The sequence below is a fragment of the Ranitomeya imitator genome, chromosome 3 (assembly GCF_032444005.1).
Source record: "Ranitomeya imitator isolate aRanImi1 chromosome 3, aRanImi1.pri, whole genome shotgun sequence".
NCBI lineage: Eukaryota > Metazoa > Chordata > Amphibia > Anura > Dendrobatidae > Ranitomeya > Ranitomeya imitator.
In genome coordinates, this window is record NC_091284.1 from 831,631,871 (window position 1) to 831,658,412 (window position 26,542).

Genomic DNA, 26,542 nt, shown 5'->3' on the forward strand with positions numbered 1-26,542 from the left:
TCCTCCCCTAAATGCTAAATATTGTAGATGTGTGTTACTCCCTGAGAGATTACCCTGCCACCAAGGAAATTCTACCCATCCCACAATTGGTATGGCGATTGTAGTATTCCACAGCCTAGCATTACCAATTTGGTTGTTGGCCAGGTTGTCTGAACAATTAGGCCAAGCGAATATTTCTTCTGCTAATACGGGAACTGCTAGAAAAGGTATACTTGTGGCTGATACCGGCGAATGGGTACAGATCCAACAATCTGTCAGGGTTTGTGTATTGTTTAACAAGTCATGCACTAATTTTCTATGATGTTGTACGAATCTATTGTTCAAAGGGGCTAGAGAATTCAGTCTATCCCACGCCTCCGTTGAGGTTATCATTATTAACATCAATATCATGAGTTTATACTGCTTTTCTTGCAATGGCTTGCATGTATCCATGATGCCTTTCCTTCAAGCTTGACTGATGTAGGTGTTGTCAACAGGACTTGGAAGGGTCCGTCAAACCTTGGTTCTAGAGCCTTTCTGATGTGTCTTTTTACATAGACTTGATCACCTGGTTCCAACTTGTGACTTCCTTCTGTGTTGTCAGGATCTGGAAGGGAAGCAAAAACTTGTGCATGCACCTTAGTTAATTGTTTCTGAAGATTTTGCACATAAGAAGTCAATGACTCAATATTTAACACAAGTTGCTGTGGAAAATAACATCCTAAATTGGCAGTCCTGCCAAACAAAATTTCATATGGAGACAGTTTAGTCTTACCCCTTGGGGTATTGCGTAGTGAGTAAAGGGCCAGTGGAAGGCATTCTGTCCAAGGCTTTCCTGTTTCAGCCATGGCTTTCTGTATTTTTAATTTTAGAGTTCCATTCATGCGTTCCACCTTACCAGAACTTTGAGGATGGTACGGAGTGTGTAACTGACTTTCAACACCCAACATTTTCAGTACATTTTGAAATATTTCTCCAGTGAAATGAGTACCCCTATCTGACTCGATCACTTCAGGGAGACCGTAACGGGGTATCAGTTCGGCAACTAGCTTTACAGCAGTGTTTTTAGCTGAAGCCTTCCGAACTGGATAGGCCTCTGGCCACCCCGAGAACATGTCCACACATACCAACACATACTCATACCCATTACTTTTTGGCAGCTGGATAAAGTCTATTTGTAATCGCTGAAACGGGTAGAGAGGTCGGACGTGGTGCTTCATAGGGGTCTTTGCTGTCTGTCCGGGATTATGTGTCAGGCATATAGCGCATGCAGCACAATAGTCTCTTGCATAGTTGCCAAAACCTGGAGCCAACCAGACTTGCTTTGCCAGTAGTGTCATTGCATTTGCAGACACATGAGTAGGGTGGTGCAGTCCACCAACTACAATCGGATACCAGGCTCTAGGTAGACATATTAGTCCATCTTTCTTCCAAATTCCCGCTTGTTCTTCTGCCCCTTCCTTTTTCCACCTGTCCCTCTCCTCTTCTCCTGCATCTTCCTGTGCTTGTCTCAGTCTATCTTCAGTATTTTCTGTGGGGTTTACAGTATGAACCTGTTGTAAGGGTTTGACAGCTGCTGCTTTGGCTGCTTTATCAGCCCTATCATTTCCCCTAGATTCCCTAGTGTCGAGTCTCACATGTGCAGCTACCTTGATTACTGCTACTTCTTTTGTTTCTTGTGCAGCCTCTAAGATCTGTTTGATCAGAGAAGCATGTTTTACAGGTTGTCCTGACGCTGTCATGTAACCTCTAGCTCTCCAGATTACTCCAAAATCAAACACAATACCATGTGCATACCTAGAATCAGTGTATATATTAGCTGTCTGGTTCTCAGCTATTTTAAGAGCTTCAATCAATGCTGTTAGTTCTGCTTCTTGTGCAGATTGTTTCGGTGGAAGCGGTTCTGCTTTGAGAGTTTCAGATTCTGACACAACTGCATACCCTGTATGGAAGTTACCTGTGTCATCTGCAAACCTACTACCATCTATAAACAGCTCTAAATCTGGATTTTGAAGTGGTGTTTCGGATACATTGGGTAAGCCTACCGTTTCTTGTAAAATGAGCTCTGTACAATCATGTGTGTCTGTAGGGAAAAAATTTGCGTGTGGATCAGTGTCCTTATTCCCCCCTTCAGACTCGAGAGGTAGCAGTGTAGCTATATTGAGAGTCTGAAGCCTAGCAAATGTGATAGTAGAGGGGAGCAGCAAAGAACACTGAAGCCGCAAATGTCTGGCCATGGAAATGTGTTTTGGTTGGACCTGGTTTAATATCCCATAAACATCATGTGTAGTTTGAACTGTGAGTGGATGCTCTAGGACAATTTCTGATGCTTTGTCCAACAATAGTGAGACAGCAACAACTACACGTACACAGGTTGGCGCTGCTCTAGCTACGGGATCTAACCTTGCTGAAAGATATGCAATTGGTCTTTGTTTCCCTGCATGCTTCTGGGTAAGAACTCCTGTAGCATGGGAATCAACTTCTGCAGCCATAAGCTGAAACGGTTTGGTGTAGTCTGGTAGCCCTAACGCTGGAGCTGAAACAAGGGCATCTTTTAATTGTTGGAACGAAATCTGACCTTCTTTTGTCAACAAATAAGGTTCACTTTTTACACAGTCATACAGTGGTTGCATTAGTTGACTGGCATGTATAATCCATTGTCTACAATGAGACACTATTCCTAAAAATGCTCGTAGCTGTTTATGATTTCTAGGCTCATTCATCTGTCTTATTGCTTCAGTTCTTTGTGGTGTAAGATGCTTTTTACCTTGAGAAATGCAATGACCTAGAAAGACCACTTTGGTCTGACAAACTTGTAGCTTTTGTCTATTCACTTTACACCCTTCTTTTTCTAAAAAACATAGTAAACTCACAGTGGACCTTTCTGCAGTTTCTAGATCTGGGCAGCAAAGTAGTAGGTCATCCACATACTGCAAAATTACTACCTGTGGTTCGGGTTCAAACCTCTGAAGGACTGTTTGTAGGGCATTTGAATAAAGAGTAGGGGAGTGTATCATTCCCTGTGGAAGGCGTGTCCACGCCAACTGTTTGCCCTTAAATGTAAATGCAAACAAATGCCAACTATCTTGGTGTAAAGGAACCGAGAAAAATGCATTTGAAAGATCTATTACAGTAAACACTTGAGAACTGGCTGGTATCTGTGATAGTAACGTATGAGGATTGGGTACAACTGGGGTGATTGGATCTAGAACTTTGTTTATTTCTCTTAAATCATGTACCATACGATATTTGGGCATAGAACTCTTATCAAGAGTTCTCTTTTTGACTGGATACAGAGGAGTGTTAGCAGGTGATTGTATCTCTACCAAAACTCCTTTCTCTTTATATCCCTCTATCTGTTTTGTAATCGCTAGTTCCTGCTGGGCACTCACAGGGTATTGTCTGAGCTGTGGGAGAACAGTTCCTGGTTGCACAGATAGTTTTACAGGAGAGATATGCAATAATCCCACATCGGTGTCACCCTGTGCCCACAGTGTTTCTGGGACCATTGAGAGGTCTAGATCTGTGGTGTACTCTTTTTCTTCAGCATAATCCTCAAAAGCCTGAATTCTGACATATTGTTCTAATGTTTCTGCATCATCAGGGATAGTCAGTATAACTGTGCCATCTTCCCTAAAATTGATGTTAGCTTCTAATTTCTTTAGGACATCAGTTCCTAACAAACATGTTGGGGCACCTCTGGCATACAAAAATCTGGATGCAAAACATTTAGGTCCTAATGAGACCTCTAGGGGCACAGTATATGGCAGTGTTCGAATTACCCCATCATAACCCTCAGCAAAAGTTGTTTGTTCTGAAATATCTTCCGGATTCGGAAGAAAATCTTGATTCAAAATTGAGGAAGTTGCACCTGTATCTATCAAAAATGGAATCTCTCTCCCCCCCACATTCACCTGTATCATAGGTCTTCTAGCTGGTAGGGAAGTTTGTAACACATCGAGTCAATCTGAATCTGGTATGGGACCATCTATGATGGTAGATTTCTGCTGGTTGTCCGTTTGGGGAGGGTTATTTCTGGGAACAAATTTGCCTGACTTTATATCTGCCAACTTCTTCCTGCACTCTCTTTGGAAATGACCTGGCTTTTTACAGTAGTGGCAAGGAAAGTTGTGTCTCACTCTTCCTCCTGTATTAGCTTGTGCTATTCTAACAGGCTTACGATTCTCTCTCATATCCATGACTATTCCTAAACATCGTTGTTTCACAATATTTGGTTGTTCAATTGTTCTCCAATCTGGAGTAGAGGATTTAAATTTTTCTCTGATTTTCGGATCTAGCCCCTCTATTAATTGTTTTGTAAAAAGTCTCCTTACTGAAGCATCAGTCAAATCCAATCCTTCATCCCTAAAGCTATTTTCTAATTCTTGACTATATTCTTCAATACTTTGCCCAAATTTCTGCATAATCACACCCGTAGATCCCCTTTCCCTCTGTTTTTCTCTCATGAAAATTATTAATGCCTCTGTGAACTGGGTACCTGATGCTTCTGTCTGTAAGGCACCCCCTTCTGCCACTGGTCTATTGGGCTGTAGGTGTGTCAATAATTCCTGAAAAAGTCCGGGGGACATTTTCATTCTACACAATTCTTCCCCGTCCGCCCAGACCCCAGCATGAGTCTGCATGATTTGTTGTATGTATTGTGCAAATCGGATGGGATATTGAGTGGGATCAGGCGCATTATGCAGGAGGGACATACCTTCAGCAGGGGACCAAGGAAAATACTGTCGGATCTGGTGATATCTAGTTCCCATCACCCCGTCAGCACCAGGTTCCCTAAAGGGTCTTGGTACTACCCTAACAGGGGCAAGTACAGCGCCATGTCTAGGTGTACCACAGACTAGGCAATCATTTCTCCAATCTGGATTTTGTTGTCCACAGTGTGAACATACCCATCCTCCTACCCCACCAAGATTGGGATACAAGGCTGGAAATTGTTTTCCTCCTTCTGCTCCTCCAGATGGTACAAATGATTGGGCTTTTGGATCTAGGTAAGGTGGTGGGATTATGTCACAACTTTTTCCCTTCCCCATAATCCATTTGGAAGTGTCTGGATCATACTTCCAATTCTCCTCTTTAGCTGTTTTTGAGACCTCTATCATACAGTGTATGATTTCTTCCCACCCATTGTCTTTGATAATTCCACCTCGTTCTTTACTCAGTTTTTCCCATTCTGTACTGAACATAAGTGCTTCTGAAATTCCCAATTTTTCTCTTACCCTTCTAATCTGACTTCTGACTGTCTTCCCACATCTTTCCTGTATGATATCTGCTGCTTCCACTTGTCCTAAGACGGTTTTTGTCTGTTTATTTCCCATTTTTCTTTCTTTTTTTTTTTTTCAATATTAGCTATTTCTACCCCAGGTGACGTTTGGACAATCACTTATCCTAGGTGATGTCTCGTTGCCTTCTCTCCTAGGGAGCTAAAATATTGAAGGGCTGATCTGCTCCATTCTTTCTAATGTGCAGAATGTACTTAAGTGCTATTATGCACGCAAACAGACCCAGCAACACCATACAGATCACAAAACTTTCTGTGTCGGTTAGCATACTTGTCCCAGGCTCATGGACCCGCGTCCTGGGCTCATTCTATCAAACCTTATCCAGAAATGAAGGAGGTTAAGCACTTATGAGAGTCAAGCATGGGCGGAGGTCTCCCCGAAAGGACGCAACCACATGACCCAGTTAGGCTGACTTCCGTGTATAAGGCTTATACCCCAACTATTTCGGCTTATTTTTCTACGCACTTTTGCTCTTCTTTCACAACATACCACAACCTTCACACTGTTCACACACTGCCAGGGACAGGACTCATAAATCTATACAATATAGTAACCCGAGTTTTATAGGTATCTACTCACTACTAGACTAACCCAGCGTGACACGGCTCATAGAGATCTTTCGGATAATACAAGGCAGATAAAAGAGAACTAATAATGTCTCTTACCTGGCCAGGTTTTTCAGTTCATTTGCCGTCCATTATCCCAGATCTCCATTGTCCGTATCTGCAGGTGAATCTCGAGCAAATACTCTCATCTCGGGTCCCTGTTCGGTGCGCCAAAGAAATGTTAAGTCCTTCTCAGTCCCTGGCTTACTAGAGGTAGGGATCCTGAGTAAATGACACGCAAACAAGGTATTGTGTGATCATGTACAGGGGAAGCCCAGGAGCACATCTCTCTCTCTGGGCTTTGCCCTCCCTTTATATAGAAAAGAATTATTCTTTTACAGACATGCGCACAAGCGCTCATATTTCACTATCTCTTACATAAACAATCTATACCAGTCTTTATCAGTAGAAAGTTACATCATCTGGAAGGTGAATGAAAGGCTGCTATTGAAAGAAGGAATGCACACATGATTACTTCCATAAAAGGAAATGTCAAGTCAGCAGAAATGTATCTTGTTGTAAGCGAGATTTCTCAGGAAGAAGACAAGATGAATTCCTTTAGTTCAGTCTGATCTCCACAATCACCCACTCCTGGGTTTGGATTCCAAATACTGATGTAAAATGGGAAGGAACGATGGAGGTCATACAAGGCATATCTATACTCACCAGGACAAGTGTCCGAAATAATGAATTCATGAGGCATTTATTTGTGCATCATGAATTCATTATTTCTGACACCTGACTTGATGACTATAGATCTGTTGTGTCGGCTGTCGTCACACGCTCAGTATTTGCTCAGTATTTTACATCAGTATTTGTAGCCAAAAACAGGAGTGGAACAATGTGAGGAAAACTATAATAAAAACATATTCACCACTTCTGCATTTATCACCCACTGGTTTTGGCTACAAATACTGACGTAAAATACTGACCAAATACTGCTAGTGTGACGGCAGCCTAATGCAATACAAAACATTATTTTTTTCACCAAAAATATACTTACGTTCTCTGGGCAAGGACCAGTCTCAAAAATGCAAGGAGGCGGTGATATTTGTATTTTTTGATCCTTGCTCCTGAACCACTGGGAACACGGCTCTCTTGACGCAGGTCCTTGTTGAAGCGGCCCTTCATCGAACGCCAACATGTATTGACTTTCTGCACTGTTGAAAAAACAAAACATAATGGTTAGACAATGGTCTTTTGGCCGTGCTCACACAACTGTGTGTGATGAGAGAAACTCTCAGGAGTTGTGTGATCCTGGCCAAGGTCTCTGCTGCTTCACACTGCATTGCAATACTTACCAAATGCATTTCGGACCGGAGTCGGGGCATTGTCCCAGCCATCCCACATCGCTTTGGCCACCTCATTCCATAGCCGCCGAATCGTCACGTTGTCCGAGTGCTGCGGAATCTGGGTGTCCCACAATGGGACTCGCTCATGGACCAAGGATATGAGGTGTTCATTCTCTATGAGGTCCTCATCCCGTTCTGGAACCTAAAAACAAAAAAGGACATTAATGTTGGAGACATTAACAGAAGGAAGAAAGAAAACAGAAGCAGAGAAATGGCATGAATATTGAAAATAAAAACAAAAAAGGAGTGCAGAAGTAAAAGGGAAAGAAGGAGAAAAGTAAAGAAAGGAAGATTCAAGAATTGTAAAGTGTGGATACAATAAACAGTCAGCCTTGTATACTTACACGCTGCCGCCTTGCCACCCGACTGTGACCCCGCTGCTCCTGCTCAGCCTCTGCAGCAGTGGAAGAAGTGCTCTAAAAAAAACATACAAAAAAATTGTCATATGTGTTGATGGGACAGTGAATACTTACCAATCTGAGGAGGTGAATACTCACTTCGCTGACATTTTCCGCTTGTGCAGACCCAGGCATTTGATCTTCATCAGAAGAGAAGACATTCTGATCCATGCAGAAAAAAAGAAATGGCAGAAATTAGGACACGTAGAAACAGAAAATAGAAAATAAAGGCATTGGCTAGCATATACTCACATTGTTCAGTGTCTTGTTTTCCTCCAAGGTTGTAGCCTGCGTCTCGTCTGGTTCACTGTCTGCTGAGTAGTGACCTGCAACTGTCCACTCCCTCCCTTTATCACCTTGTATGTGGGCGGTGGCTAATCAGTGTCTAGACATGTTTTCCTGGGATACAACGCATGCGTTCACATAGACAGCAGTGCGTTTTTTTTTGCGTATTCCTTACGCAATCGTCCGCATACGTTTCTAGGCGGCAAAGTGACACCTCTAAAAATTACTACATGTAGCGTTTACCGCGCCAAACCGCAGACAACGAAACGACGCATGCGTCGTCAAACATGGCAAAAAGCAACCGATCGCAGATGCATGCATCCCTAATGTTAAATATAGGAATACACAACGCATGCGGATATTTGCGGAAGAAATGCAGCGGACCCAACCGCAAATGTGAAACCGGCCTTAGACGCCATGTTTGCTTTTCAGCAAGTGGTTAAACTGCCAGGGTTTTAGTTGCAGCCGTCCCTGCGGTGCACATCTATGTTCTGGTGCCGAAAATAATTTTTAATGGTTTTGTAAGGTACTTATGTTATTTAAGCTAAATATTGAAGTCCGCCGAATCGGATAAAGAGTTAATTTTTTTTATACAATTTTTGGTGTTAAAAATTAAAATGTCTTCTGCCTTTTCCATGTTTTTTTTCTTTTTACAAGAATTGTTGGAGCCAATTTTCTTTAGAAACCTTTTAATATCTGCTTTTTTCTGGTGTTTTTCCTGTAATATAGGAAAGCCTAAGGCCACAAATAAACCCCATAAATCCCTGTACATGGAGACTTTGGGATCAGATCATTTCTGTCCACGTTGATTGTGGAAACAAAAAAGCTTTTCTAAAAGCCTCAAACTTCTGTGTGTGAATCAGAGCTGAGATCTAACGTGATAGAAGATCACAGTGCGGGGAAGACAGGAAACCTTCATATACACTGTGTGCAGAATTATTAGGCAAGTTGTATTTTGATCACATGATATTTTTTATACTTGTTGTCCTACTCCAAGCTGTTCAGGCTGAGGCCTAACTACCAATGCAGTAAATCAGGTGATGTGGATCTCTGTAATGAGGAGGGGTGTTGTCTAATGACATCAGAACCCTATATAAGGTGTGCGTAATTATTAGGCAACTTCCTTTCCTTTGGCAAAATGGGTCAGAAGAGAGATTTGACGGGATCTGAAAAGTCCAAAATTGTGAGGTGTCTTGCAGAGGGGTGCAGCAGTGTTGAAATTGCCAAACTTTTGAAGTGTGATCACCGAACAATCAAGTGTTTCATGGCAAATAGCCAACAGGGTCGCAAGAAGCGTGTTGGGCAAAAAGGCGCAAAATAACTGCCCATGAATTGAGGAAAATCAAGTGTGAAGCTGCCAAGATGCCAATTACCACCAGTTTTGCCATATTTCAGAGCTGCAACGTTACTGGAGTAACAAAAAGGACAAGGTGTGCGATACTCAGGGACATGGCCAAGGTAAGGAAGGCTGGAAAACGACCACCTGTGAACAAGAAACATAAGATAAAACGTCAAGACTGGGCCAAGAAATATCTTAAGACTGACTTTTCAAAGGTTTTATGGACTGATGAGATGAGAGTGACTCTTGATGGGCCGGATGGATGGGCCAGAGGCTGGATCAGTAAAGGGCAGAGAGCTCCACTCCGACTCAGATGACAGCAAGGTGGAGGTGGCGGACTCGTATGGGCTGTGATCATCAAAGATGAACTTGTGGGACCTTTTCGGGTTGAGGAAGCTCAACTCCCAGACCTACTGCCAGTTTCTGGAAGACAACTTCTTCAAGCAGTGGTACAGGAAGAAGTTGGTATCGTTCAAGAAAAACATGATTTTCATGCAGGACAATGCTCCATCACATGCCTCCAACTACTCCACAGCGTGGCTGGCCAGTAAAGGTCTCAAAGAAGAAAAAATAATGACATGGCCCCCTTGTTCACCTGATCTGAACCCCATAGAGAACCTGTGGTCGCTCATAAAATGTGAGGTCTACAGGGAGGGAAGCCAGTCCACCTCTCGGAACAGTGTCTGGAGGCTGTGGCGGCTTGTTAGGCAATGTTGGTCGTAAACAGATCAAGCAACTGACAGAATCTATGGATGGAGGCTGCCGAGTGTCATCAGAAAGAAAGGGGGCTATAGTGGGCAGTCATTTTTGGGGGGTTTGTTTTTGCATGTCAGAAATGTTTATTTCTAAATTTTGTGCAGTTATATTGGCAAGTGGGGGTGCACGCTAGCGTCCCATAAGCAAAGCGTCACAGAAGATAAGCGTCGTGACACCGCAGTTATTCCATGGCACAGAACTAACATCCATCTTCTCTCTTCACACAGGTATTAACTCCCTCTGCTTGCTGTCTCCTGTTTTGCAATCAAATGGTGCAACTTCCTACCTCTGATAGCTGTCCCATCTGCTGCAATAGACTCTAATGGTATTAACTCCCTCTGCTTGCTGTCTCCTGTTTTGCAATCAAATGGTGCAACTTCCTACCTCTGATAGCTGTCCCATCTGCTGCAATAGACTCTAATGGTATTAACTCCCTCTGCTTGCTGTCTCCTGTTTTGCAATAAAATGGTGCAACTTCCTACCTCTGATAGCTGTCCCATCTGCTGCAATAGACTCTAATGGTATTAACTCCCTCTGCTTGCTGTCTCCTGTTTTGCAATCAAATGGTGCAACTTCCTACCTCTGATTGCTGTCCCATCTGCTGCAATAGACTCTAATGGTATTAACTCCCTCTGCTTGCTGTCTCCTGTTTTGCAATCAAATGGTGCAACTTCCTACCTCTGATAGCTGTCCCATCTGCTGCAATAGACTCTAATGGTATTAACTCCCTCTGCTTGCTGTCTCCTGTTTTGCAATCAAATGGTGCAACTTCCTACCTCTGATAGCTGTCCCATCTGCTGCAATAGACTCTAATGGTATTAACTCCCTCTGCTTGCTGTCTCCTGTTTTGCAATCAAATGGTGCAACTTCCTACCTCTGATAGCTGTCCCATCTGCTGCAATAGACTCTAATGGTATTAACTCCCTCTGCTTGCTGTCTCCTGTTTTGCAATCAAATGGTGCAACTTCCTACCTCTGATAGCTGTCCCATCTGCTGCAATAGACTCTAATGGTATTAACTCCCTCCTCTGCTTGCTGTCTGTCATCTGCTGCTTTACCATCTAGAAACATAATTTAATGTGTTTGCTAATTCATTGGTATAATTTATCTGTTGCATTGCACTTAAAACTTACTGTCCACTTACTATCCATGACTGGGATCAGTGTAGATCTTATCTGGTGGAAGGTGTGAAAGTAGATTTTACCAGGCTGAGTGTCTTTGATCATCTTTTCAAAGAAAAAAAAAAAAAAAACCCTGGTGTGCTAGCCAGCTGCCAAATTATCCTCAACCAGTTCCCACAATCCATCTCTTCTGGGCTATAAATTTAGAACCTTCCTTAGGGGTGCACGCAAGTGGGGGTGCACGCTAGCGTCCCATAAGCAAAGTGTCACAGAAGATAAGCGTCGTGACACCGCAGTTATTCCATGGCAGTTAGTCAGGGCAGGAGTCAGGTAACCCACACTCTGCTCTCCCTTCTATCCATGTGCATTATTCCTATCCTCCTATGCTCCCTTGCAATCCACATTCACCGCCCAATCCCCCCTCCATCACGACTCATATACATCAGCTCCTCTCTCCTTCCCTCTCCCATGTACAGCTCCCATGCACTTCTCACCTTCCTGAAAAACCTCAGTCCATCTTACCCAAACAGACTGCATAAAAAAACTTCATACAATCCCAAAAGCTACTTGCTTTTTATCTTCCTACTCCTGCTGATATCAGGAGACATCTCCCCAAACCCCGGTCCACCATCCACCAACCTCAACCCCTACCCTACCTCACATCGAAACCTTACTAATCTTACTAATATTAATTGCACTCCTTCATCCCCTCCTTCTTTTAATTGTGCCCTTTGGAATCCACGGTCTGTATGTGACAAGCTTCCTTTCCTACACAATTACTTTCTGAAAAACTCTCTGAATCTGCTGGCCCTCACGGAAACCTGGATTCAGGATTCTGACACTGTCTCTCCTGCTGCCATTACCCATGGTGGCTTACAATTCTCCCATTCCCCGAGACCAACAAACAGACCTGGTGGTGGAGTTGGCATACTCCTGTCCCCACAATGCACTTTCCAGGTCATCCCCTCAGTTCCATCACTCTCATTCCCTTCTTTTGAGGTCCACACCATCAGGCTATTTCGCCCCCTCTCCCTCAGAGTAGCGGTCATATACCGGCCCCCAGGCTCACCCACCCGCTTCCTGGACCATTTCTCTGCCTGGCTGCCGCACTTCATGTCCTCAGAACTACCAACCCTTATCCTGGGAGACTTCAACATCCCCATTAACAGCCCCACTTCCACATCTGCATCCCAGCTTCTGTCACTAACCACTTCTCTCGGCCTCTCACAGCTCTCAACCTCTGAGACACACAAGGACGGTAACACCCTGGACCTGGTTTTTGCCCGGCTCTGCTCAATCTCCTACATAGATAACTCACCGCTTCCCCTCTCTGACCACAACATTCTCTCCTTCACACTCACATATCCTCGCTCACCCCAGCACCCTCCTACACACCATTCAGTCAGAAATCTACAAGCCATTAACCCTCTTACACTTTCAGACTCCCTACGCTTATCATTGTCCCCAATCTCTTCCTTTTCCTGTCCTGATCTGGCGGTACATCACTTCAATGACACTCTTAGAAGCACCCTTGACCAAGTAGCTCCCCTCACCCTCAGGACCTCCAAACACAGAATAAAACAGCCCTGGCTCACATCACAAACCCGATTTCTCCAGCGATCCTCTAGGTGTGCTGAACGCTTATGGAGGAAAACACGCACACCAGAAGACTTCATACACTTCAAATTTATGTTAAGGACCTATAACTTTGCCCTTCACTTCGCTAAACAGACCTACTTTACCACTCTGATCTCCTCACTATCCAACAACCCCAAGAAACTTTTTGACACCTTTCACTCCCTCCTCAGGCCAAAAGCACAAGCCCCTATCACAGATATTTGTGCTGGTGACCTGGCCTCCCACTTTATAGAGAAAATAGACAATATCCGTCAGGAAATCCGCTCCCAACAACTAAGTTCAGTGACTCCCATCCCTCCCCTCATTGCCCCTGGCTCACTCTCCACATTCGATCCCATCACAGAAGAAGAAGTCTCCAAGCTCCTCTCCTCTTCTCGTCCGACTACATGCACTACCGACCCCATTCCCTCACATCTCCTCCAGTCTCTCTCTCCAGTTGTCACAAGTCACCGAACTACAATCTTTAATCTCTCCCTCTCCTCTGGCATTTTCCCCTCCTCCTTCAAACACTCTATCATTACTCCATTACTAAAGAAACCCACCCTCGACCCATCCTGCACAAACAACTACAGACCGGTCTCCAATCTCCCCTTCATCTCTAAACTCTTGGAGCGCCTGATATACTCCCGCCTTACCCGTTACCTCTCCACTCACTCCCTCCTAGACCCTTCACAGTCCGGTTTCCGCCCCCTACATTCGACAGAAACTGCACTCATCAAAGTGACCAATGACCTTCTGACAGCAAAACGTAATGGTGACCACTCTCTGCTCATTCTTCTCGACCTTTCTGCAGCTTTTGACACTGTTGACCACCCTCTCCTGCTCTCTAGGCTCCAGTCACTAGGCATTAAGGACACTGCTCTCTCCTGGTTCTCCTCCTATCTTTCCGACCGCTCCTTCAGTGTTCTGTTCTCTGGCTCCACTTCATCTCCTCTTCCTCTCACTGTTGGGGTACCTCAGGGCTCAGTCCTTGGCCCCCTTCTGTTCTCTCTCTACACGGCCCCAATTGGACAGACCATCAGCAGATTTGGCTTTCAGTACCATCTTTATGCCGACGACACACAACTATATACGTCATCCCCTGACCTTACCCCCGCTGTACTACAGAATGCCACTGACTGTCTGTCCGCAGTCTCCAACATCATGTCCGCTCTCTATCTGAAACTCAACCTCTCCAAAACTGAACTTCTTCTGCTCCCACCATCTACTAACCTCCCTAAATCTGACATTTCCCTCTCCGTGGGTGGCACCATAATAACACCCCGGCAGCAGGCGCGCTGTCTGGGTGTTATGTTTGACTCCGATCTCTCCTTCACCTCCCATATACAATCTCTTGCCCGCTCGTGCCGCTTACACCTAAAGAACATCTCTAGAATCCGCCCTTTTCTCACCATGGAGACAGCTAAAACCCTCACGGTCGCCCTGATCCACTCCCGCCTGGACTACTGTAACGCTCTATTAATTGGCCTCCCCCTCACTCGACTTTCCCCTCTCCAGTCCATCCTTAATGCAGCAGCCAGGGTCGTCCATCTGGCTAATCGTTACTCGGACGCGTCCGCTCTTCGCCAGTCGTTACACTGGCTGCCCATTCATTACAGGATACAATTCAAAGTACTTGTTCTCACCCACAAAGCTCTCCACAGTGCGGCACCCCCTTACATCTCCTCCCTCATTTCTGTCTATCAGCCTAACAGACCACTGCGCTCTGCAAATGACTTTCGGCTAACCTCTGCACTAATCCGTACCTCCCACTCCCGACTCCAAGACTTCTCCCGTGCTGCGCCAATCCTCTGGAATGCTCTACCCCAAGATATTAGGACCATCCATAATTTGCATAGTTTTAGGCGCTCGCTCAAAACACATTTGTTCAGAGCGGCCTATCACGTTCACTAATCAAAGTTATGTTATGTTTGTGTGTAGCCCATTCACTATCCCCATCTATTCCCCAACCCCTGAAGATGGCTGGACCATGATTGTAAATACATCATTGTAAATACACACCTGTACTTTGTATCTCCCCCACCTCATTGTAGATTGTAAGCTCTCACGAGCAGGGTCGTCTTATTTTGCTTTAATTATTGTATTGTTAACGTTGTTACTTATGACTTTTGTGTTTGAAACTGTTAAACTGTAAAGCGCTGCGGAATATGTTGGCGCTATATAAATAAAGATTATTATTATTATTATTATTATTATTACCTGGTGAAAATAAAAAAGTGAGATGGGAATATATTTGGTTCTTATTAAGTTGCCTAATAATTCTGCACAGTAATAGTTACCTGCACAAACAGATATCCTCCTAAGAGCCAAATCTAAAAAACCCCACTCCAACTTCCAAAAATATTAAGCTTTGATATTTGAGTCTTTTGGGTTGATTGAGAACATAGTTGTTGATCAATAATAAAAATAATCCTCTAAAATACAACTTGCCTAATAATTCTGCACGCAGTGTAGACGGCCGGTGGTGATGGAGTCAGTGACCGACTCTGGCCGAATATGTCTCTAGAGCCCTAGTAGAAGATGAAGATGTCGTCCTCATCATGAAGTAGTTATTTCTCATGTCGCATGTAATGAATATCTCCTGCAGTATTGCTAATGCCGATTCCAGTGTCGGTAAATGAGACGAGAATTAGCGTTATGGACGATGAGTCTGTGAGAAACATATTCAGCTGCCGACTCCGAGGAAGTAACTGCTTGTTGTCTGTGGCCTAAATATATAGGATTTATTAGTAGATGTAAAGGAGGAAATTGTAAAATAATAAATCTCCTCATATGTTTCCCTTATTATCTCCAGTAATTGTATTATTACACAGGATTTTTATGACGTTACATCGGCTCATCTTCTTCTCATTCAGGTCTCTACAATATCGGATCCTCTCAGTGAAGATCTTCTATAGAAGAGAATTTTCCTGATTTACCCATCAGTGATGGATATGGACAGAGACAAGATGGCGGAGAGGATATTACACCTCACCCTAGAGATCCTCTTCCGGCTTACTGGAGAGGTGAGAGATTCTGATGACGTCACATTACATCATTCTTATCTATGGGAATAACAGATGGACAGAACTGGAGGGGTGAGGACTCTGGAAATGTCTGCAGTGAGATTTATTAATGTGTCTCTCCATAACCAGGATTACACAGTGGTGAAGAAGACCTCTAGTGATCGCTGTCAGGACCCTGTGTCTGAGGGATGGGGAAGACACCTGAGCCCAATCATGGGGCCTCCACCTCACCCCATGATATATGAGGACATCAATGACCAGAAGATACTAGAACTCGCCTACAAGATGATTGAGCTGCTGACTGGAGAGGTGACAGTGCTGGGAATGCTGGGACATTATACAGTAACGCTACGAAGAGATCGGGGGATGACGGTATCATTGTATGTGGCAGGTTCCTATAAGGTGTCAGGATGTCGCTGTCTATTTCTCCATGGAGGAGTGGGAGTATTTAGAAGGACACAAGGATCTGTGCAAGGACGTCATGGTGAAGGTTCCCCGGCCCCTCACATCTCCAGGTAATAGGACTAGATACACACGGCCTATAATTATCTGTATATATAGAATGAATTCAGTCCCTGTATGTGTTTCCTCCAGATCTATCCAGTGAGAGGACAACACCAGAGAGATGTCCCCGTCCTCTTCTTCCACAGGACTGTAAACAAGAAGATCCCAATGCTCCTCAGGATCATCAGGTAGATGGAGAGAAGGTGTCAGGAGATCTCCCCTATGATGTGTAGACGCCGGTGAAGGTCTTGTGCTCGGTCTTGTTTTATCCACCAGTATTATGTTTTATACTTGTGTAATGAGAACGGTGGAGATGGCAGGATTAGAGCTGATCATAGATGTGACTTCTCCATCTGTCAGTGACTTTTATAATATTTGTTTCAGGATGAAGATCTGACCCATATTAATGCTACAGAGACGTATGTGAGGGGGGATGAGTGGTGTAAAGAGGAGATTCCCACATATGGCTACCCAGGTGAGTAGTAACCACTAAATGCAGAGAGGTCACAGATTCTTCTCAGTCACCGGCTATGGCTGCTTTATCGGTGGTGTAGTCCGGCCGTATTACCATGATCACCATTTTGCCTCCAGACCACAACGTTCTCCTCCACCCAAAACTGTTCAAATGACTTTGGGCATTGAAAGCCCTTTTCTATAGAACTTATAACCTGGTAGATCCACCTACCCCCTGGGTTTAGGAGACGATGTTACCTGCCCAGATCTGTAAACTATAATGCCAAATGACAGCGTACGTAGAATGTGCTGATAAGTTAGGAAATTATTTGAAGAAAAATATGATGGGCCTGTAAGAGAATTACTGATGTGGACGTATTTAAGTCTCTTGACCCGATCCGTGGATTGTGGCCCAAGCCACCTGATTAGCAGGTCTAGCTCTTCAGTGGCGGTGATGCCGAGGTCACTGATTGTGGTTTTAAAAGTGCACTTCCAACCCCTGTAGTTCTCAGGTTTATCGTCAAACTTGGTAAGACCGGTCTTAGTTATATCATGCCGAATCATGTATGTTGCACAGCCAGTCATCTCGGCATTCTCCAATTTTGGAAGGACCGTTGCTGGCTGGGTAGCATTGTTCATACAGTCTGTGCTTTGACCTGGAAATGCAGGAACATATGGGGCAGTGTAGGCGTTCAGTCCATAAACTGGCTTAATGAGCTTAGTTTCTGCCACACATGGGACTGGAATTGTGTGACTGACCGGAGTGTGGTGACTTGCCTGCAGATTGGCCTGCACGTATGTTTCTGTGTCTGAGGTTTGGTGAGGTGCACAGAGGAGGATCAGGATGCAGGGTTGGCAGCGTATTGTACTTACCTTGGGTGCAGGATGCGGGTAAACACTCTGTCCTGTTGTCTCAGGGGAGCATCTGCACGCTCAGGAAGAATTGCAGGAGCAGGGGGAGCGCTGAATTGGCTTTTATATCGCGCACCATGCTTTCTCTTTGAGTTAAGTTGTTGGAAAGCTTGCAGCTCTTTTCAGGGAACTGACGGGTTAAGCCTCTGTATCACGGGTATGTACTGATCTGCTGTTTCTGCATACAGTTGATAATCTGAACACAGTTGTGCAAGGGTTCCCTCTGGTGGTCGTTCGAGAGAAGCAGGCTGAGACCGACTATGTGACTCAGCAGTTTATGCCATAGCTCTGCTATAGCACGGAGATCACGTTTACTGGATTCTAGATTCTTCCTTACTTTCCATGTGGGCTTTGTGGGACGTCTAGCCTTCTCACTAGATGGTGGATCAAGTTCTATGCACTCTTCCTCTAACAGTGGGTCTGGCAGACACCGGGTAGACATTCCTTCAGCCATCCTGATTCACAGGGAGAAGGGGGGCTGTATAGTCTCTTATATGCTGAGAGCAGATGCTCTGCAGGAAGCTCTAGCTTTATAGAAGCTGTGGGTGGCTTTACAGATGAATCTGGTAAGTCTTTTTTACTATTCTGTCCCTGGGGCATGTGGCTGCAAATATGGCTCTGTGAGATGCTGGATCTCTTCACCTTAGAATTGGCGACGGTCGCAGATAGCTTGACTCCGCTGCAATACGAAGTGGAGCAACACGGCACTCGTAGTAATATGTAGAATAGGTGCTCAAGTAGGGTATCCAGCCCAAAGTAGTCCAAAATCAGAAGAAACTTGGTACTCTGATGAATTAGATTTTATAAAGAAAAAATTAGCACATCAATAAATAATTTTTTCTTTATAAAATATAACGCATCAGAGTGCCACCAGTGGTAGTCGCTGCCTGTACTTCCCGTTCCCTAATGGTCTGGCTGGATCAGTTAGAATCTCAGCTTAAGGGGAAAAGATCCCGGGACAGCATGCTAAATACCTTACCAGTAATGAGAGGGGCAGCCCTTTCCTGGCAGATGCATCTGCAGACTCTATTAGACTGGCTGCCAGATCAACAGTCTTCAATGTGGCCAGAAGAGCTTTCTGGCTTAAATGCTGGCCGGGAGACCTTCAAACAAAATCAAAGCTATGTAACATTCCCTGTGAAGGAGAATTCCTATTCGGCTCCACTTTAGATGATATCCTGGACAAGGCAGGGGATAAGAAAAAGTCCTTCTCCATCCTCTCATACCCATCCTATAAGCGGCCCTTTCGGAGTAAAAGATTCATCCGTAGGACGCCACTAAGACAGATGGGAAGATAAAAAGAATAAGAACAAGGGGTTTATGTTCAACAAAATGAACTCTTGCCCCAGGTGGGACGAAGATTGTCCCTCTTCCTCTCAGCCTGGGAGAAGATAACCAGCAGCGCCTGGATTCTGGACTTAATAAAGTCGGGACTGAAGTTCAAATTTCACACTCCGCCTCAACTATCCTTCCTGTTAACATCCCGGAGATCCTCAGTAGAGGATCAACTAGCTCTGGAACAGGAGGTCACTGCACTACTAGAGAAGGGATTTCTCCTGGAAGTTACCCCCACCCCCCCCAAGAAAGAGGGAAAGGGTTTTACTCACCGGTTTTCCTCAGGAAATAAACAGACGTGTCCTTCAGGACAATTATAAACTTTAAAGGTCTAAACAAACACCTAATAGTGCAGCCATTCAAAATGGAAACAATAAAAACATTGGTAAAAATGTTGTTTCTCCTCTGTTTTATGGCAGTACTAGATTTAAAGGACGCATATTACCACGTCCCCATTCACAGAGACTTCCAGAAATTTCTCAGGGTAGCAATCCAAATCAGGGGGGTCATAAGACATTTCCAATTTGTGGCTCTTCCCTTCGGACTCGCCATAGGCCCCTGGGTGTTCACCAAACTAGTAGCAGAAGTCATGGCACCCCTAAGAGAACAAAACACTCTAATCATCCCATACCTAGATGACTTCCTGGTGATTGGCAATTCTCCCCAACATTGCAAAACCTAGTTGGAGAAAGTCAGGAGTTCCTTAAAAGACTTGGGCTGGCTTCTGAACCTAGAAAAATCCAAGTTAATACCAAGCCAGGTTCAGGAATATCTGGGCATCACGCTAGATTCCATTCATCAAGAGTGCCGCCTACCCCCATGGAAAATTTAAAAAAATGTTGGGATTGGTATCTCGGGCAAGGGAGCTCCCCTCCTTATCGCTACGAGACGCATTGTTCCTCCTGGGGTCCATGACCGCATGTATTCCTGCAGTTCAGTGAGCTCAGCTACACACGAGGGAACTTCAGTGGCAGATCCCTGTCAGGAAATTTCTCTAGGAGGAAATTTAGAAAGTCGGTTCAGTTTTTCTCGTCAAACACAACACTCTCACTAGAGTGGTGGGTAAAAGAGAGCAGTTTGGCCCGGGGCATCCCATGGGTAGTCCCAATATCGAAGGTGGTAACCACTGACGCAAGCCCCATGGGCTGGGAGGCTCACATAAACGATTTGGTGGCTCAGGGGACTTGGTCGAGCGACTTAAGACCAGTATCTTCCAATATGAAAGAACTACTAGCGGTGAAATTTGCACTGTTAGAATTCCTGGGCTCCCTTCACTCTCATCTCGTAAGGATATTCTCAGACAACAGAGTGGTAGTAGCATACTTGAACCACCAGGGAGGTACCCGTTCCCAGTCGCTAATGGAAGTAACAAAATCAATCTGCCAGATAGCCAAGGACAACCTAGGGTCCTTGTCGGCCCTTCACATAAAAGGGGTGGACAATTTCAATTTGACTCGATCTTTTCTGAGAGAAGGAGAATGGGAATTGAACCGGTTGGTGTTCAGTCAGATCGCAGAGAAATGGGGGACGCCAGATATAGATCTGTTCGCGAACAATCTGAAACTGAAGGTGGACACCTTGTGTTCCATAGCTCCAGTAGGGAACCCCGTTGCATTAGACGCATTTCTAATTCCATGGAATTACAGGCTAGCTTATGCATTTCCCCAATCGCATTAATACCACCGGTTCTGAGGAAGATATGGAAAGACAGAACTCGGGTAGTGTTAATAGCCCCTTTCTGGCCAAAAAGAATTTGGTTTTCCTGGGTCAGGAGGATGTCCATCTCTGACCCTTGGGTACTCCCCGACCTGCCCAATCTTCTCTCCCAGAGACCAGTATCACATCCACAAGTGGCAAGGCTACACATGACAGCTTGGAATTTGAAAGGGGGTTACTAAGAGATAAGGGGTTTTCATAAGTATCACCTAGTATCAACCCTCCTACAAAGTAGGAAACTAACAACTACCAAGCAATACGGTAAAGTCTGGAAGAATTTCCTTTCATCCTCAGGCTCTGTGTCTGAGGGAGTCCCGCTTAAAGCTATATTTTAGTTCATACAAAATGGGTTAGAGCAAGGTCTAGCCACAAATACCCTTAAAGTCCAGGTCGCGGCCTTGCGAGCTTTGTTTAACTACAACCTAGCACCAACCACCAGAGCCAGGGACCCAATCCCAAAATAAGAGACGTGGCAAGGATATATATATGGTATAACAATCTTTTATTACGTAATGGTGATAACAAATATATATGTGCACATATGGAAGGATATTAAAAGCATAATTACAATAAAATCAACAGATTATAGATGAAAAATATATATCAGTAGATATGCAGTATGCCAAAGAAGGTTAATAACAGGTCTCTCATAAGAATGAACAGTGATGAAAAAATGAATGTTAAAAAATATAAAAAAGTGTATGTCACTAGTGTGTCAAGGAATAAAAAATCACAGATATATCCGTGAGATAATTGAAAAATTACTGACCCTTAATATAATATATTCTGGCCATGTGGCCAGCACCTTATAAAAAAGTGCAATAGTGCAAAAAAGTAATGTACAAAAAAGGGAGGGCCGGAAAGCACACTGTGCAGGACCATAGGGGATAACCAAAGAAAGTTAGTGACCCATAATATAATATATTCAGGCCATGTGGCCAACACCTCATAACAAAATGCAATATTGCAAAAGTAGGCAATATATAAAAGGGCCGGAAAGCAGAGAGTACCTGTACCTGGAATGGCAACACACGGTCCAACCAAAGCGCACCCCGACGCGCGTTTCGGATATACAATCCTTCGTCACCCCTGACGAAGGATTGTATATCCGAAACGCGCGTCTGGGTGCGCTTTGGTTGGACCATGTGTTGCCATTCCAGGTACAGGTACTCTCTTATTTCATTGCTTTCGTCACCTTTGCTCATTTTTTTACCCTTTGCGGTCTTGCACAGTGCGGTCCGGCCCTTTTATATATTGCCTACTTTTGCAATATTGCACTTTGTTATGAGGTGTTGGCCACATGGCCTGAATATATTATATTATGGGTCACTAACTTTCTTTGGTTATCCCCTATGGTCCTGCACAGTGTGCTTTCCGGCCCCCCCTTTTTTGTACATTACTTTTTTGCACTATTGCCCTTTTTTATAAGGTGCTGGCCACATGGCCAGAATATATTATATTAAGGGTCAGTAATTTTTCAGTTATCTCACGGATATCTCTGTGATTTTTTATTCCTTGACACACTAGTGACATTCACTTTTTTATATTTTTTAACATTCATTTTTTCATCACTGTTCATTCTTATGAGAGACCTGTTATTAACCTTCTTTGGCATACTGCATATCTACTGATATATATTTTTCATCTATAATCTATTGATTTTATTGTAATTATGCTTTTAATATCCTTCCATATGTGCACATATATATTTGTTATCCCCATTACGTAATAAAAGATTGTTATACCATATATATATACCCTTGCCACGTCTCTTATTTTGGGATTGGGTCCCTGGCTCTGGTGGTTGGTGCTTTGCTGCTATCGAGTGGTTTCCACTCACCTCTTTTGTTTTCACTGGGGCATTTTAAATGGTTATTGTATGATATCCTTGTATTTTACTATATATATATATATATATATATATATATATATATATATATATATATATATATATATATATATATATATATATATATATATATATATATATATACATATATATACATATATATATATATATATATATATATATGTATATATGTATATATATATATATGTGTATATATATATATATATATATATATATATATATATACATATATATATATATATACATATATATATATATATATATATATATATATATATATATATATATATATATATATATATATATATATATATATACACATATATATATATATATATATATATATATATATACATACATACATATATATTGCCCCTTTGAGTGTTAAACAATTTGTGTCTTAACTACAACCTAGCAAGAAATCATTGGAGTTCCAGGTTAATTAAAGCGGCAGAAAGGTCTAGACCCCCTACCCTTACGGAGGGCCCTACAATGGGATTTAAATTTAGTTCTCGCAGACCAAACTAAATCTCCCTTTGAACCCTTGGAGGACGCTCCCTTAAAAATCTTATCCCTCAAAACCTTTCTTTTGGTAGCTCTCACTTCAGCCCGCAGGATTAATGAAATTCAAGCCTTATCAGTTAACCCACCTTTTACGCAGATCTTAGACGATAGGGTGGTGCTAAAAACAGACCCGGCTTATCTACCAAAAGTAGCCTCTCGTTTCCACAGGTTTCAGGAGATTTCCCTTCCCTCCTTCTGTCCGAATCCCAAGAATGAGAGGGAAAACACCTTTCACATGTTAGAAGGTACCTGATCCATTACCTAGAAGCCACTAGGGAGTGTAGGGAGGACAGATCTCTTTTTGTGTGTTTTCAGGGTCCCCGGAAAGGTAAGAAAGCCTCCAACGGCACATTAGCAAGATGGATCAGAGATACCATCAACCTGTCGTACACCTTGAGTGGAGTGCCAGCTCCGAGGGAAGTTAAAGCTCACTCAACGAGGGCAGTGGCGGCCTCCGGGGCGGGAAGAGCTAGTGCTTCAATTGATCAGATATGTAGAGCTGCTAATTGGTCTTCAGGCTCAACATTCTTTAAGCGATTCTTTAATCGGTTGGACCTAACTTCTTCTTCAGACCTTACCTTTCTTACCTTTGGTAAAAGGGTTCTGGAAACGGTGGTCCCTCCCTAAGTGTACAGTCTCTGCAATTCTCTACGTGGTGCCGTCATGGGGGACAGAGAAAAATATAGTTCTTACCGATAACGGTATTTCTCTGAGCCCATGACGGCACCCGTACATTCCCTCCCTTCACGAGTGGGTGTGCACACTAGTATGGAACTAAGCTAGTACTTAAGAAATAATCCTGCGGTATCTCTTCTGAAACTATAGTAATGTTGAATATTTTTTAATTATTAACCTGATATTCCCTTCATGCTCTGTAAACAAACTGATGCGGGAGAGAGATGTACCGCCTTTTTAGCTGTAGGTTTCCTGTCCTTGATGGGCGGATTCCCTCTCTCCGTGGTGCCGTCATGGGCTCAGAGAAATGCCGTTATCGGTAAGTAACTATTTTTTGCGCTGAGAGATGATGGTCCTGAGTGGGGGCTTGTTTTTTTTCTGAGTTGAGTAAAGTTTTTATTGGTATTATTTTCTCCTACGTAACGTTTTTTTGGTGGCTTTTTCATTCCATATTTGGGAGGCAGAATGAATAAACAGTTGAACACCACGCTCCACTAGTTTATCCTATGAGGTTTTCTGTTAGACCGTGAAGTGTCATTGTTTTGGTGAATAATTCAGTTTCTTAACACAACTTGCCGTTTTTACACTAGAAATATTGAAAAATATAAAATTTGAAGATATTTTATATAAAATAATAATTCACTGTCTTCTTAGCAAATGACTCTACCAGAAGATCAGAGGGACAGCTGACATCTTCAATTTTTAAATCCGAAGATCTTGAGATCCCACAGGATACAACTGAAGTGAATGCCATTACTCCAGATATACCATCATCCCTTCACAGCAAAGATCTGTCATCTGATCCTTTTAGACATGTCATGTCTTCTGATTCATTACTGACTACTAAAAAAAATCTAAGTCACAAAATAAGCATGAAAAAACAAGCCGCTCCTAAAACAAATGAGCCATTTTCACGTTTTGAATATGTAAATAGTTTTCCCCTTGAAAAGTCTTTTCTTAAACATCAAAAAATGTGCACAGCGGAGAATACATTTTCTTATTCCAAATGTGAAAAATCTTTTAAACAGAAATCACATCTGGTTAGTCACCAGAGATCTCACGCAAAGAAGTCATTTTCATGTTCAGAATGTGGGAAATGTTTTACAGTGAAATCATCTCTTGTAAGACACAAGAGAACTCACACAGGGGAGAAGCCATTTTTATGTTCAGAATGCGGGAAATGTTTTACAGAGAAATCAAATTTTTTTACGCACCAGAGAACTCACACAGGGGAGAAGCCTTTTTCATGTTCAGAATGTGGGAAGGGTTTTAGCTCTAAATCAGATTTGGTTAAGCACCAGAGAACCCATACAGGGGAGAAGCCTTTTTCATGTTCAGAATGCGAGAAATGTTTTACACATAAATCAGATTTGATTAAGCACCAGAGAACCCATACAGGGGAGAAGCCTTTTTCATGTTCAGAATGTGACAAATGTTTTAGTCTGAAAGCATATCTTGATAAACACCAGAGAACTCACACAGGGGAGAAGCCTTTTTCATGTTCAGAATGTGCGAAATGTTTTTACCGAAAATCACATCTTCTTAGTCACCTGATAACTCACACAGGGGAGAAGCCTTTTTCATGTTCAGAATGTGGGAAGGGTTTTAGCCGTAAATCAGATTTGGTTATGCACCAGAGAACCCATACAGGGGAGAAGCCTTTTTCATGTTCAGAATGCGAGAAATGTTTTACACATAAATCAGATTTGGTTAAGCACCAGAGAACCCATACAGGGGAGAAGCCTTTTTCATGTTCAGAATGTGAGAAATTTTTTAATCTGAAAGCACATCTTGATAACCACCAGAGAACTCACACAGGGGAGAAGCCTTTTTCTTGTTCAGAATGTGAGAAATGTTTTAATCTGAAAGCACATCTTGATAAGCACCAAAGAACACACACAGGGGAGAAGCCTTTCTCATGTTCAGAATGTGGGAAACATTTTAAACAGCAATCACATGTTGTTGCACACCTTAGAACCCACACCAGGGAGAAGCCATTTTCATGTTCAGAATGTGGGAAGGGTTTTACCCATAGATCAGATTTTGTTGAGCACCAGAGAACCCACACAGGGGAGAAGCCTTTTTCATGTTCAGAATAAGGAAATGTTTTACAGAGAAATCAAATCTTTATCAAACATCAGAGAACTCACACAGGGGAGAAACCTTTTTCCTGTTTTAGAGACATCAACTCGTGTTACACATCAGGGAACTCACACAGGGGAGAAGCCACTTTCATGTTCAAAACGTGGAAAATGGTTTGTGATGAAAACGCCACTTAGTCACCAGAACAGTCACACAGTGGAGAAACCTTTTTATATTCTTAAGGTGGGGAACTGTTTTGCTTCAAAATCATTTCTTAATAAAAATCAGAAAAGTCACGGGAGAAGCCTTTTTCATATTTAAGATGTGGAAAATGTGTCGGGGTCGTCACGACAATACCCTTCATCCACCAGTCATTCCAAATCAGAATAAAAGCATGTTGGTACCGGATAAGAATGAGTCAGACACAATGCTGGTTCAAACTCGTTGCATGCTCGTGTGTAACGTCACAGCAACAACTGAACTTTATTTCCTGATACACAATATTATATGATCTATTGGGGGAAGGTGTGCAGAGGGCGGGGTTTAGCGGGGTTTAAGCAATGTATCTAGTATTCAGTCCTTCTGGTTGGCTCTGACGTCATCTGATGAATCTTCCTTTGTCCACATCTTGTTAAGGTTCGATTTCCAGAGAAA

The 26,542-nt window shown here is 43.2% G+C and overlaps 1 protein-coding gene across 1 annotated transcript in view; it reads left to right on the forward strand.

The window, feature by feature from the left end:
* Positions 1-26,184, forward strand: part of LOC138671367 (oocyte zinc finger protein XlCOF22-like) — a 44,315-nt gene extending 18,131 nt beyond the window's left edge. The window contains exons 2-7 of the mRNA XM_069759472.1: positions 15,628-15,777; positions 15,907-16,086; positions 16,169-16,292; positions 16,372-16,469; positions 16,666-16,756; positions 24,461-26,184. Of these exons, the coding sequence (XP_069615573.1) occupies positions 15,700-15,777; positions 15,907-16,086; positions 16,169-16,292; positions 16,372-16,469; positions 16,666-16,756; positions 24,461-25,905 (2,016 nt within the window). The 5' untranslated portion in view covers positions 15,628-15,699 and the 3' untranslated portion in view covers positions 25,906-26,184. The remainder of the gene's footprint in view (positions 1-15,627; positions 15,778-15,906; positions 16,087-16,168; positions 16,293-16,371; positions 16,470-16,665; positions 16,757-24,460) is intronic.
* The last annotated feature ends 358 nt before the right edge of the window (positions 26,185-26,542 follow it).